This window comes from Pristis pectinata, chromosome 6, assembly GCF_009764475.1.
Source record: "Pristis pectinata isolate sPriPec2 chromosome 6, sPriPec2.1.pri, whole genome shotgun sequence".
In the NCBI taxonomy this organism is placed as follows: Eukaryota; Metazoa; Chordata; class Chondrichthyes; order Rhinopristiformes; family Pristidae; genus Pristis; species Pristis pectinata.
Window position 1 is genome coordinate 53,747,968 of NC_067410.1, and position 15,575 is coordinate 53,763,542.

Genomic DNA, 15,575 nt, shown 5'->3' on the forward strand with positions numbered 1-15,575 from the left:
GATAGGGTGGTTAAGAAGGGGTATGGTGTGTTGGCCTTTATTGGTCAGTGGATTGAGTTCAAGAGCCATGAGGTAATGTTGCAGCTCTATAGAACTCTGGTTAGATCACACTTAGTGTGGTCAATTATTCAATTATGAACACTTATTCAATTCTGGTCGCATTATTATAGGAGGAATGTGGAAGCTTGAGAGAGGGTGCAGAGGAGATGTACCAGGATGCTGCCTGGATTAGAGAATATGTCTTATGATGAAAGATTTAGCAAGCTAGGGCGTTTCTGTTTGGAGTGAAGGAGAATAAAAGGTTACTTGATTGAGGTGTATAAGATTTAGAGAGGCATAGATAGAATGGACAGCCAGCACCTTTATCCCAGGATGGCAATGGCCAATACCAGAGGACATCCATTTGAGTGGAGGAAAGTTTAGGGGAGATGTCAGAGGTATTTTTTGTTTTTACACAGAGAGTGGTGGGTGCCTGGAATGTATTGCCAGGGGTGGTGGTAGAGGCTGATACAATAGTGACTCTCAGATAGGCACATGGAGGTAAGAAAAATGGAGGGTTATGAGCTGTGCAGAAGGGAAGGGTTGGATTGATCATGGAGTAGGTTTATATAGGTTGGCACAACATCGGGAGCTGACGGGCTCATACTGTGCTGTACTGTACTATGTTCTATTAGTAAGGGTGTTGAGTACAAGAGTAAGGGAGTCATGCTGCCACTAGATAAAAATCTTTAGTCAGACCACACTGCAGTTCTGGTTGCCCCATTATAGGAAGGATGTGGAGACTGTGGAAAGGGTACAGAAGTGGTTTAACAGGATGATGCCTGGATTAGAGGCTATGAGCTATAAGTACAGGTTAGACAAACTTGGGTTGTTCTCCTCAGAATGTCAGAAGCTGACGGGTGACCTGATGGAGGTTTTTAATATTATGAGACACATGTTGACAGTGAGAATCTTTTCTCCGGGGTAGAAATGTCAAACACCTGAGGACATGCTTTTAAGGTTAGAATGGGGGAAGCTTAAAATTGACGTAAGAGGCAAGGATTTTTATGCAGAGAATGGTAATTGCCTGGAATGTGTTACCAGGAGTAGTAGTGCAATCAGTTTGGTGCAGTTTAAGAGGCTTTTAGATGGACAGATGAATATGAAGGGAATGGAGGGATGTGGATGATAAACAGGAGGAGAACATTTAGTATAAATCGGCATCAAGATCAGCACAACAGCATGGGCTGAATGGCCTGTCCAGTGATATTCTGTTCTATATATGTTCTGTGTCTCATGTGACCAGATGAGTTGGAGTATAGGAAGGAGATAGGGAGCTTAGTGGCATGGTGTCATGACAACGACCTTTCGCCCACTGTCAACAAAACAAAAGAGCTGGTCATTGACTTCAGGAAAGAGGGCAGTGTACATGCACCTGTCTACATCAATGGTGCTGAGGTTGAGAGCTTCAAGTTCCTGGGAGTGAACATCACCAATAGCCTGTCCTGGTCAAATCACACAGATGCCACAGCCAAGAAAGTGCACCAGCGCCTCTACTTCCTCAGGAGGCTAAAGAAATTTGCTACGTCCCCTTTGATACTCACCAACTTTTATTGATGCACCATAGAAAGCATCCTATCTGGATGTATCACGGCTTGGTACAGCAACTGCTCTGCCCGGGACTGCAAAAAACTGCACAGAGTTGTGGACACAGCCCAGCGCGTCACGGACACCAGCCTCCCCTCCAAGGACTCTGTCTTTACCTCTCGCTGCCTTGGCAAAGCAGCCAGCATAATCAAAGACCCTACCCACCTGAGTCATTCTCTCTTCTCTCCTCTTCCATCAGGTAGAAGATACAGGAGCCTGAGGGCATGTACCACCAGGCTTAAGGGCAGCTTCTATCCCACTGTGCGAAGACTATCGAACGGTTCCCTTATACGATGAGATGGACTATGACCTCATGATCTACCTTGTGACCTTGCACCTTATTGCACTGCACTTTCTCTGTAGCTGTGACACTTTACTCTGTACTGTTATTGTTTTTACCTGTACTACCTCAATGCACTCTGTACTAACTCAATGTAACTGCACTGTGTAATGAATTGACCTGTACGATCGGTATGCAAGACAAATTTTTCACTGTACCTCAGTACAAGTGACAATAATAAACCAATACCAATACCAGGGAGATGTCAGGCAGAAGCAAAGTGGATAATGTCCAAGACGATCTGTAATCCACTAAATATTCTCCTCCCTCCCTTTCATATTTCCTTACGGCATAGAAAGAGGCTATTTGGTCCATCGAGTCTGTGCTGGCTTTCACAGCAATCCCCTCAATCCCATTCCTTCACATTTCCCTGTACCCTTCTCTCTCTCACATGTCCAATAATCCCCCCTGATTCTCCTACCACTGACACACACTGCCTTAGGAGTAATTTGCAGTAACCAATTAACCTACCAACCAGCCCGTGCTTTCAACCAAGAACACCTGGCCATCTTACTGATTGTACCTGAATGGGCATATGTACTCAGGCTGTGTGTGGCCCCTTAACACTTGTCTCCTTCTTCCTCACATTCACTCCTATGCATCACATGGATCTACCTACAAGAGAATTCAAGTCCTTTTGACACTTTGATCAATGTTTTGATCAGGTCTTTTGGACGCTGCTTTGGAACAAGATGATAGAATGGGCCATGCTTTAAAATGTGATGGTCACAGAGGTAACAGTTCCTTTGAAATTCTGAAAGAGGAGGGTAGGGGAAGATATGTCTGGTGTGGATGTTTGTTAAAGGTAGCAGGGATAGCAAAGCATTAACCACTGAATGTGGAGGCTGGTGTGGTGATGAGGATCAGGGAATTCTGTCCTTGCTCTGGTTGTGAGGAGAGAGAGTGAGAGCAGTGGTGTGGAAAACAGGGCACGATCAACTATGGAAGAGGAGATGTCATGGTGAAGGAGAAAGGAAGACATCTTAGTGCACCTGTATGGAAACCCTCATCTTCAGAGCAGATTCAACAGAGACAGAAGGATTAAGAGAATGGAATGGAATGGCAGGCAGGGAGAAGAATGATCAAGATATCTGTGGGAGTCCATAGGGTGTTTTCACTTGCCTTTCTGAGATGGAAATGGAGAGATCCAGAACGGGTTGGGAAGTGTTAGTGACGGACCACGTGCAAGTGAGAGCAGGGTGGAATTTGGCAGCTGAAGTGATGAATATCATCTGTCATCTGCAGCCTTCCAGAGTCAATACTGATTTCTACAACTTCAGGAAACTTGCTTTCTCTGGTTGTAATAATAATAATAATCATCATCATTATATCAGATCTGACCAGTTCGGCTGCAAAGTTAAATATCTGTTGTATTAAATCAGTTTTTCTCTCTCCACAAACACTGCCTGATCTGCTGATCACTTCTAACAGTATTCGATTGAATTCAGTCTCAGCAACAGCTTTTTGCAGCTCTGACAGGTCCCTTTGTTTTCCTTTCTCTCTAACTGCCCTTATTAATCTATCAACTGCACAACTCCATGAAAAGCAGAATCACCTTGGCAACACTGCCCTCACCCTATCAAAAATTCGCTTTGTCCCATCCATTCCTATTGCATGCTCTGCAACATTAAAATAACTTTTTTCCTCTCTTTCCCGGTGGCTGAAATATTAACTCTGTTTCTCTTTCAACAGATGCGACTAAATCTGCTGAGTATTTCTAGCACTTTTTGTTTTTATTTCATATTTCCAGCATCTGCAGTTTTTTGGACCTTTAAAAGTGGAAATAAACCAAATGGTTAGAAGAAATGCAAGGGCTTTGTGCTTCCCATATTCATGTTTCCAATTTATGGGGCACTGGCACCAGTATTGGAGAAGAAGAGAGCTGTTCTGTTGGGACAGGCTTCACCTGAACCATGCAGGGGTGAATCACATAAACAGGGTTGTAGACTGGGCTCTGAACTTAAAAAAGGGGCTGAGGCTCCAAGGACATAAGTGTCAAGCACAAAGTAAATCCAGAAAAATTGTAAAAAAAAATCAAAGCTTAACATTCCTTGTTTGAATGCATGTAGCATTTGCAACAATTAGATGTGCTGATGGCTCAGATTGCAACACACGAGTATGATCTAATAGAGATGGGATTGCAGGTGACCAGGACTAGATGCTCAGCATTCCAGGTTATTCAATCTTCTCAAAAAGGCTAAAAGCGAAGGGAGGCAGGTAGCATCGTTAATCAAGGAAGTGTAATAAGGAAAGATGAATAAGAGGTCTTATGGTCAAGATTTGCAAGGAAATAGTGACAACAACATAGTAGAATTCCAGATACAGTTTGAGGGAGAACAACTCAGGTTCAAGACCAGTGTCTTCCACTAAAATTAGGGCAATTATAGCAGTATGAAGGTGGAGTTGTCTGGAGTGTACTGGATAAATAAGCTAAGAAATAGATCAGTAGATAAGTTGTGGCAGAAATTCAACAGCAGATCCATAACACTCAACAGAAATTTATCCCAATTAGAAAGAGGAATTCCATGAGAAAGAGGAACCATCTATGGCTAAACAAGCAGGTCAGGAATAATGTTAAGTCAAAAAGCAGGCAATTCAAGTGGAAAGTGCTGGAAGTGGACCAGAGGACTGAATTTTACAGGAATCAGCCGTGAAAGACTGAAAAGCTCAAAAGGGAGAAAACTGAATTTGAAAGAAAACTTCTGATTAGGACATTTCTACTTGACAGGGAGAGGAACATTACTAATTTAGTTATTAAGACTGATACAGTAGAAGTTACTCAAATAGGAGCTAAATGGGAACATGATGGGTGGGTTAGTAAGTTTGCAGATGATACGAGGATTGGTGGTGGTGTGGATAGCACAGAAGACTGGCAAAGGATACAGTGGGATATAGATCAGTTGCAGATATGGGTGGGGAAATGGCAGATGGAGCTTAACCAAGCCAAATGTGAAGTGTTGCACTTTGGGAGATCAAATGCAAAGGGACAGTACACTGTGAATGGCGAGACCCTTAACAGTGTTGATGGACAGAGGGATCTTGGGGTCCAAGTCCCTAGCTCCCTGAAAGTGTCTACACAGATTGATAGGGTGGTAAAGAAGGTGTATGGCATGTTTGCCTTTATTAGTCAAGGAATTGAATTCAAGAGTCGGCAAGTTCTGTTGCAGCTTTATAAAACTCTTGTTAGGCCGCAACTGGAGTATTGCATTCAATTCTGGTCCCCCATTAAAGGAAGGATGTGGAAGCTTTGGAAAGGGTGCAGAAGAGGTTTACCAGGATGCTGCCTGGATGAGAGGGCAGGTGCTGTAAGGAGAGGTTGGATGAACTTGGGTTGTTTACTCTGTAGCTGCAAAGGCTGATGGGAGATCTGATAGAGGTTTATAAGATTATGAGAAGCATAGACAGACAGTCAGTTTCTCCCAGGGTTGAAATACCAGAGGGCATGCAATTAAGGTGAGAGTGGGTAAGTTCAAAGGAGATATGCGGGGCAAGTTTTTTTATACAGAGGGCAATGGGTGCCTGGAATGCACTGCCAGGTGTGGTGGTGGAAGCAACTACGATAGAGACATTCAAGAGGCTCTTAGATAGGCACATGAATGTGCAGAAGATGAAAGGATATGGACATTGTGTCAGCAGAAAGGATTAGTTTAGTTGGAATTTGATTACTAATTTAATTTGATTAGCACAACATCGTCGGCTGAAAGGCCTGTTCCTGTCCTATGTTCTATGAGCAAAACAATGAAAGGATCAAAGAAACAACAGAAAAGAACAAGCAATATTCAAAAAAAGTGAAAAGCTTCAATGATTCAAGGAAGGAAAAACAAGCAGAAATTAAAATCAAACTGCAACCTAAAAAGGAATTGTACCACATTTAGGATAAAAAAAGCAAACAAATAAACATTATCATGTACAATTGGACCATTGGATACTTGGAATCACCACACTACAAGAAGGATGTAGTAGCCTGTGGTAGCCAAAGGGAGAGTGCAGAATAAATTCACCAGGATGTTGCCTGGAATGGAGGGCTGTAGTGATAAGGAGGGTTTGGATGGGCTGGATTCATTCACAATGGAATGTAGGAGGCTGAGCGGTGACCTAATAGAGGTTTTTAAAATTATAAGGGGCATAGAGAGGATAAATAGAGTATTTTTCCCATGGCAAGGGAGTCTAGAACTAGAAGGCACAGGTTTAAGGTGAATGGAGAGAAATTTAAAGATGTGAGTGATAGGTTTTTCCACACAGAGAACTTAGAACATGGGACAGTACAGCACAAGAACAGGCCCTTGGGCCTTCAATGTTGTGCTGAACTAATTAAACTAGCAATTAAATGTCAAACTAAATAATCCCTACACCCTACATATCCCTCCATTCTCAACCCTAGGTAAAAGATACCAGCTGTCTATCTATGCCTCTCATGAACCTCTATCAGATTTCCCCTCAGCCTCTACACTTCAGTGAAAACAACCCAAGTTAGTCCAATCTCTCCTTACAGCACATGCCCTCTAATCCAAGCAGCATCCTGGTAAACGTCTTCTGCACCTTCTCCACATCTGTCCTGTGGCTTAATTTTATAAAGCAGGAACATAACTTAATGACTCTTGAAATCAGTTCCTCGACTAATAAAGGCAAGCTTGCCATTTGACTTCCCAATGAACCACACAGGCACTTCCAGGGAGCTATGGACTTGGACCCCAAGATCCCCCAGTACATTAACACTGTTAAGAGTCTTTCCAATGTTACGGACTCAGTGAAAGTCCCTTTAAGATAGAGAGTGTGTGTATGTGTGTGTGGGGCGTGCTTACGTCAATAGAAGATAAAGGACGTAATGACGTTGTTGAAGAAGTCAGAAGAAGAAGAGGAAGGAGAGAGAGAGAAGGGAGAGAGACACCAGCCTGCTTGTTTTCTCTATCGATGGATGAGAAACAATAACTGTGTTTGCCACTGAAATCCATGTATGGAAGTTGGAAGTAATCCGGTGGAGTTCACTTTGTTGCTGACCTGTAGAGGGAAACAGGTATTTGTGTGTGGACGACCACGATTCGGATGCTTTTCGGGGTGAGGAAGTCACTACCGAGTAAACACTGAAGTGTCGTTTGGGTTCCATCGTGGAACATTTGGATTTCGTATGTACTCTCTCTATGTTTTTCTACATCTACATCTTATCTTCAGACAACGGTGGTTGTTGAAGAAGCCCTTGCTCATGTTTCACCTTATGGCTTGCGGAACTGAACTTTAAGAACCATTAAACTGGGAGTTTTGGACTTTGTCACACACACACACAAAGAGTTTAGTTTTGGGGTTAACGTTCGAGGTTTAACATTTTTGAATTCTAACATACTAACATTTTTACTCTTATTTTACGTATTATCATAAGTAGTGATTAATAAAATAGTTTTTAACACTGAATCATGCTCAGTGTGTTTCTTTTGTTGCTGGTTTGTGACAAAATTGGGGGCTCGTCCGGGATAGTTCCCAAGGTTAACGAGATTCGTCCGGGATAGTTCCCAAGGTTAACGAGTGTCGTCTGGGATCATTCCCCAGATTGACGAGATTTGTTCGGGATTCAATCCAAAGATTTTTGAGGGAGGTCTGATAAATTCTTTTTAATTGGCTTGTGTGTGTGGAAACCAGCAGCAATGGATATTAAGGCATTTTTGGAGTCACCAACCCAAAAGGGATTGGAGGTGGCGAAAAAGGATGATTTGATAAAGATTGCTACAAGGCTAAACCTTACAGAAGTAAAGCAGTCTATGAGAAAGGCAGATATTCAGAGACTGATAGCTGGCCATTATGTGGAAAAGAAGGTGTTTGAGAAGGAAGTGTTAAAACAGTTTCCTGGCAGTGAAATAGCAATTTCTGAGGCACAGGTGCAGCTGGCGAAGATAGAGGCTGAACGAGAGCAAAATAAATTAGAAGCTGAACGAGAACAAAAGAGATTAGAGGCCGAACGAGAGCAAACCCAGTTAAAGATAGAAGCTGAACGAGAACAAAAGAGATTAGAGGCCGAACAAGAGGAAAAGAGATTAGAGGCTGAACGAGAACAGACCCAGTTAAAGATAGAGGCCGAACGAGAGAAATTAGAGGCCGAACAAAAGATAACTCAGATGAAGATAGAGGCTGATCTAGCAATGAAGCAGATGGAATTGAAGAGGATGGAGCTGGATAGTGAGGAAAAGGAGAAACAGAGGCAGCATGAGTTACAAATGAAGCGTAGGAGTTTGGAATCTGATTCTGATGATGGTTTTTCAGCCAGCAGGGAGGTTCGATTAGTCCCTCCGTTTGAAGAAGATCAGGTTGATCAATATTTCCAACATTTTGAAAAGGTTGCTCTGAGTTCAAACTGGCCAAGGAAAGGATGGGCTCTTATGGTACAGAGTGTGATTAAAGGTAAAGCTCAAAAAGCTTATTCTGCTTTGTCTGCTGAGGATGCAGCTGATTATACCAAGGTAAAACAAGCTATTTTGAAGGCCTATGAATTGGTCCCTGAGGCTTATAGACAAAAATTCAGAGACTTGAGGAAATCTGCAGATCAGACTTATATGGAATTTGCCAATGGAAAGAGAATATGTTTTGAACGATGGTGCCTGGCTAAAAATGTAGATGGGGATTATGATAAATTGACAGAATTGATACTAGTGGAAGACTTTAAAAGATGTGTTCCAGCTGAATTAACAACATATTTAAATGAAAAGGCAGTGGAAACTTTACAAGAAACTGCTAGGTTGGCAGATGATTATGCTTTAACCCATAAATCCAAATGGGGACAACCTAAAACCTTTCAAAGGAGTTACAAAGACAATCCAGGTAAACCAGAGATTAAATTGGGAGGTAATCAAAAAGGAAAAGATGAAAAGAAGCCAGGGCTGGAGAAACCTGTTGAGCGTACTTGTTATTACTGTAGGAAACCTGGCCACGTGATATCTAATTGTACCCTTTTGAAGAAAAAGAAGGAAGCTGGGCCCAATGCTTGCTTTCAGGCAATTAAAAATCAAAAAGGTTTAGGAGATGCTGTTAAAGATCAGTCCTTGCAAAAGGGAAAAGCGGAAAAGTTGGAGGAGGTGAGAAAAGAATTCCATTCGTATGTATCAGAGGGTTTTGTTTCACTGAATGATGAGTCACCCCAGGTGCCAGTGAAAATTCTTAGAGATACTGGGGCTAGTCAATCTCTCTTGCTGGACAGTGTTTTAAATTTTGGTGAAGAAAGTGACACTGGTGAGGTAAATCTAGTACGAGGCGTTACAGGTGAGACCATGTCTGTCCCTTTTCACAGGGTGATTTTAAAGTCAAAGTTCGTAGAAGGACCAGTCGAGATAGGGATAAGACCTAGTTTGCCAGTGGAAGGAGTTTCTTTGTTATTGGGAAATGACCTTGCAGATGGAGAAAGTGATCCTGTGGTACGGTTAACAACCAAACCAAGGATTGATGAGTCTGAGAATGATCCAGATGTTTACCCATCATGTGCGGTGACTCGAGCTAGAGCTAGAGAATTAGCCAAGACAGACAGTCCGGTGCAGTCTGATGTAGTTCCTTGTGACAGTCCTAAACAGGAAGAAAATTATGATGCCTTATCTGAGACTTTTCTGTCTTCACTGGAGGATCAACATCCTTATAGTGAGCCTGAATTTAAAGATTTGTCTTTGTCGAGGAAGGATTTTATGGTGGAACAGACAAAGGACCCTGAGTTGACAGAATTGAAAGAAAAAGCACTCTCATGTGAGGAGATTGAAAAAGTGCCAACTGGATACTATGTCAAAAATGGAGTGTTAATGAGGAAATGGAGACCTCCTCATGTTCCTGTTAATGAGGAATGGGAAGTTATTCATCAGGTTGTTGTTCCAAAAGTTTATAGGGATGAGATTTTAAACCTGGCCCACAGTATGCCTTTGGGTGGTCATTTTGGTGTGAATAAAACTGTAGGGAAGATCTTGAAACAATTCTATTGGCCTGGTTTGAGAAAAGATGTGGTGATGTTTTGTCGAACCTGCCACACATGTCAGATGGTAGGTAAACCAAATCAAAAACCCCCTGTGGCTCCTTTGAATCCAATTCCTGCTTTTGGTGAACCCTTTTCGAAGGTGATTGTGGACTGTGTTGGCCCCTTACCAAAGTCTAAGACTGGAAATCAGTATTTGTTAACCAGCATGTGTGCCACTTCTAGATTTCCAGAGGCAATACCCCTTAGAAATATTAAGGCCAAGACGGTGTCAAAGGCTCTTGTAAAATTTTTTACCTTGTTTGGTTTGCCAAAAGAAATCCAATCTGATCAAGGTAGTAATTTTATGTCAAAAATTTTTCAACAAATAGTCTATGAGCTGGGAGCAAAGCAGATTGTATCATCTGCATATCACCCAGAATCTCAAGGAGCTCTGGAGAGATTTCATTCTACTCTCAAAAATATGCTGAAGACTTATTGCCTTGAAAACACCAAGGATTGGGACGAAGGTATCCATTTACTTTTGTTTGCCGTTAGAGAATCGATCCAGGAGTCAATAGGATTTAGTCCGTTTGAGCTTGTGTTTGGACATAGGGTGAGAGGACCTTTGGAGTTGTTAAGAGAGCAATGGGTTAATGAGGAAGTGCACTTGAGCCTGTTGGACTATGTCCAAAAATTTAAAACTCGGTTGGAGAGAGTCTGCTAGCTAGCGAGAGAGAATTTGAAAACAAGCCAAATAAGAATGAAGACATATTTTGATAGACGTGCTCGGCCTAGGACATTCGCAGTGGGGCAAAAGGTGTTGGTATTTTTCCCTAGCCAAAATAATCCCTTGCAATCTCGTTTTTCTGGACCCTATGTTATTGAATCTCGAGTGACTGATCTAACATATATAATCAAAACACCAGATAGATGCAAGAAAACACAACTCTGTCATGTAAACATGCTAAAACCTTATTATGAGAGGGATTCAGTTGTGGCCTTGGTGGATGATGTAAAGGTTGTTTCTAGAATGCCTGATGTTGATGTTGAGGAAGGCCAATTTAGACCAAATATTGTTCCATCGAAACTAAAAAACCAAAATATCCTGGAGAACCTTGAAACGAAGTTGGACCATTTACAAGTTTCACAAAAACAACAGATGAGAGAATTAATTTTAAAATTTAAAAATTTGTTCCCAGATGTTCCAAACAGAACATCGATAATTACCCATGATGTTGATGTTGGGGATGCAAAACCAATCAAACAACACCCATATCGAATGAATGTGGAAAAAAGTAAACTTGTTGATCAGGAAATCAAATACATGTTGGAAAATGATATTATTAGACATTCTACTTCAAATTGGAATTCACCCTGTGTTATTGTACCTAAACCTGATGGAACTGTTAGATTTTGCACAGATTACAGGAAAGTGAATGCTGTAACAAAGTCAGATGCTTACCCTATTCCTAGGGTGGATGATTGCATAGACAGAGTGGGAAAGGCAAAATTTCTTACAAAGATTGACCTATTAAAAGGGTACTGGTGTGTTCCATTAACAGATAGAGGAAGGGAAATTTCAGCCTTTGTAACCCATTCTGGATTGTATGAATACAATGTTTTGCCATTTGGAATGAAAAATGCTCCGGCAACATTTCAAAGAATGATTAATTCAGCGATTCATGGGTTAAAACATACAGATGCCTACATTGACGACTTAGTGACTGGGAATGATACTTGGGAAGATCACATCTCTGCGTTAGAAAGGTTGTTTGAAAGACTTTCCAAGGCTAACCTTACAGTTAACTTGGCTAAAAGTGAATTTGGCCATGCCACTGTGACGTATCTTGGTTATGTTGTAGGTCAAGGCAAGCAAGCTCCTGTTCAGGCAAAAGTTCAAGCAATATCTGAGTTCCCTATTCCCACAGGTACGAGGACTGTTAGAAGATTTTTGGGAATGGTTGGATATTACCGAAAATTTTGTAAAAATTTTGCTGATATTGCTCTTCCCCTAACTAATCTTCTGAAGAAGGGAGTAAAGTTTGTTTGGACAGATTCTTGTCAAGAAGCATTTGAGAAGCTGAAAGCCATTTTATGCTACCATCCTGTGCTCAAAACACCTGACTTTGAAAAGCCATTTTCATTAGCAGTAGCTGCCAGTGATGAAGCTGCAGGAGCTGTGTTGTTGCAGAAGGGTGACCTTGATGATATTGACCATCCTGTAGCTTACTTTTCAAAGAAATTTAATGAGCATCAAAAGAATTATTCCACCATAGAGAAAGAATTACTGTTGCTTGTTTTAGCCTTGCAACATTTCAGTGTATATGTTTGCACTGCTCAGAAACCATTGACTGTATATACAGATCATAACCCAGTGGTGTTTCTGAGCCGAGTCAAAAACAAGAACAGAAGGCTGTTAAACTGGAGTTTAATTTTGCAAGAGTTTGATCTCATGATAACTCACATTAAAGGCAAAGATAATGTGATTGCTGATTGTCTTTCTCGATGTTAAATGGGAAACATGTATCTGTACTAATCTGATAGTCTGTAGTTGTGTAGCATGATAATTATTAACATTACTAACTGTATGCGCGGTTAAAATTTTCTTGGGAAAATTTTTTTTTTAGGTGGGAGGTGTTACGGACTCAGTGAAAGTCCCTTTAAGATAGAGAGTGTGTGTATGTGTGTGTGGGGCGTGCTTACGTCAATAGAAGATAAAGGACGTAATGACGTTGTTGAAGAAGTCAGAAGAAGAAGAGGAAGGAGAGAGAGAGAAGGGAGAGAGACACCAGCCTGCTTGTTTTCTCTATCGATGGATGAGAAACAATAACTGTGTTTGCCACTGAAATCCATGTATGGAAGTTGGAAGTAATCCGGTGGAGTTCACTTTGTTGCTGACCTGTAGAGGGAAACAGGTATTTGTGTGTGGACGACCACGATTCGGATGCTTTTCGGGGTGAGGAAGTCACTACCGAGTAAACACTGAAGCGTCGTTTGGGTTCCATCGTGGAACATTTGGATTTCGTATGTACTCTCTCTATGTTTTTCTACATCTACATCTTATCTTCAGACAACGGTGGTTGTTGAAGAAGCCCTTGCTCATGTTTCACCTTATGGCTTGCGGAACTGAACTTTAAGAACCATTCCGGAACTGGGAGTTTTGGACTTTGTCACACACACACACACAAAGAGTTTAGTTTTGGGGTTAACGTTCGAGGTTTAACATTTTTGAATTCTAACATACTAACATTTTTACTCTTATTTTACGTATTATCATAAGTAGTGATTAATAAAATAGTTTTTAACACTGAATCATGCTCAGTGTGTTTCTTTTGTTGCTGGTTTGTGACACCAATAACAGTGTACTCTCCACTTACATTTGATCTCCCAAAGTGCAACACCTCACATTTGGCCAGATAAAACTCTATCTGTCATTTTTCACCCATATCCGCAGCTGATCTATATCCCGCTGCATCCAGCTAGAATCAGTCCCACTATGGGCAAGCCAATTCTGAATCCAAACAGCCATGATTGGTGGAGTTGTGGAGAGTGTAAATGATTATCAAAGAATACAGCGGGATATAGATCAGCTGCGGATATGGGCAGGGAAGTGGCAGATGGAGTTTAATCTGGGCAAGTACGAGGTGTTGCACCTTGGGATGCCAAATGAAAGGAGAAAGCATACAATTAATGGTAGGCCCCTTAAAAGCATTAAGGTACAGAGGGATCTTGGGATCTCAGTCTGTTGTTCACATTGTTAAAGTGGCTAAGGAAGTGGATAAGGTAGTAAAGAAGGCATACTTGCCATCATTGGTAGGGGTGTTGAGTATGAGAGTAAGGAAGTCATGTTGCAGCTTTTTAAAACTTTAGTCAGACCACACTAGGAGTATTGTGTATAGTTCTGGTCACCCCATTAGGAAGGATGTGGAGACTGTGGAAAAGGTACAGAAGAAGTTTACCAGGATGCTGCCTGGATTAGAGGGCAGAGAATCATAGAACAAAACAGGCCCTTTGGCCCACAATGTTGTGCCGACCTTTAAACCTCACCTAAGACTATATAACCACTTCCCCCCACATATCCCTCTCTTTTAAATTCCTCCATATGCTTATCTAGTAATCTCTTGAATTTGACCAATGTACCTGCCTCCACCACCCCCCCCCAGCAGCGCATTCAATGCTCCAACCACTCTCTGGGTAAAAAACCTCCCTCTGATATCTCCCTTGAACTTCCCACCCATTACTTTAAAGCCATGCCCTCTTGTATTGAGCATTGGTGCCCTGGGAAAGAGGCGCTGGCTGTCTATCTATTCCTCTTAATATTTTGTATATCTCTATCATGTCTCCTCTCATCCTCCTTCTCTCCAAAGCATAAAGCCCTAGCTCCCTTAGTCTCTCCTCGTAATGCATACTCTCTAAACCAGGCAGCATCCTGGTAAATCTCCTCTGCACCCTTTCCAACGCTTCCACATCTTTCCTATAATATGAGCTATAAGGACAAACTTGGGTTGTCCTCCCTACAGGCTGAAGGGAGACCTGATAGAGGTTTTCAAAATTATGAGAGGCAGAGAAAGGGTAGACAGTCAGAATCTTTTCCTCAGGGAAGAAATTTCAAACACTAGAGGATGTGCTTTTAAAGTTAGAGGGTGGAAGTTGCAAGGTGACGTGATGAGCAAGAGAGTGGTAGGTGCCTGGAATGGTTACGAGGGGTAGTAGTGGAAACAGGCAGTTTGGTGAAGTTTAAGGGGCTTGAAGGGGCTTAGACACATGAAGATAAAGGGAACGGAGGGATATGGATGATACATAGGAGGAATACATTTGGTATAAATTGGCATCAAGATCAGCACAACATCGTGGGCTGAATGACCTGTCCACTGCAGTACCGTTCTATGTTCTACTGGAGATCCTGGGGGTATTAAAACAGTGGAGAAAGATACTGTGTCCTTTCAACAAGACTTAAGAGTATGTAGATAAGGTTCACTCCCCTGAAGATTTAAAATGTGAATAATTGGAAACTAATTTGATGCTTGAATACGAATTGGTTATTTTAAAGCTGCATTGCTTTCAATGAATCAGAAATCATTTGGATAATTGGAGTTTTAATATACCTTAATTTAAATTATAGGAGGCAAAGCATTCTATATTCATTATATATGCTTTATGTTTAGACTGGGACCTAAATTTTTAAGTTAAAAGATTCTTCATATAAACAGTGAAGTAAATAAAATGACAAAATTAAAACATACCGGTTTCGCAAAAGATCATTGTCGTAGTAACTGCAGGCTCCTCTTTTTCCGTTGCACATTATTCCCCATCTAATACAAGCTGAATCAATGACTGCACCAAACAAAGCAGGAGCTGGCAGCCATGCTGCAATCAGAAGGGAGAAACAGATAAGAAACATCAGGTGGAATGTAGCTTTTACTACAAATTATATTTAAACATTTATTAATACAGAAAAATACCAAAGATAAGGGTATTAACAAGCAAAATCTGACATCATAGAACATAAAACAATTACAGCACAATTCAGGCCCTTCAGCCCACAAAGCTGTGCCGAACATGTCCCTACCCTAGAAAGTACTAGGCTTACCCATAGCCCTCTATTTTACTCAGCTCCATATACCTATCTAACAGTCTCTTGAAAGACCCTATCGTATCAGCCTCCACCACCGTTTCCAGCAGCCCATTCCATGC

The 15,575-nt window shown here is 41.5% G+C and overlaps 1 protein-coding gene across 4 annotated transcripts in view; it reads right to left on the reverse strand.

The window, feature by feature from the left end:
- Positions 1–15,575, reverse strand: part of LOC127572033 (solute carrier organic anion transporter family member 2A1-like) — a 214,675-nt gene that overhangs the window by 14,744 nt on the left and 184,356 nt on the right. For all 4 annotated transcript variants that reach the window (XM_052018850.1, XM_052018853.1, XM_052018854.1 and 1 more), the window contains one exon: positions 15,125–15,248. In XM_052018850.1, coding sequence (XP_051874810.1) covers positions 15,125–15,248 — 124 coding nt within the window. The remainder of the gene's footprint in view (positions 1–15,124; positions 15,249–15,575) is intronic.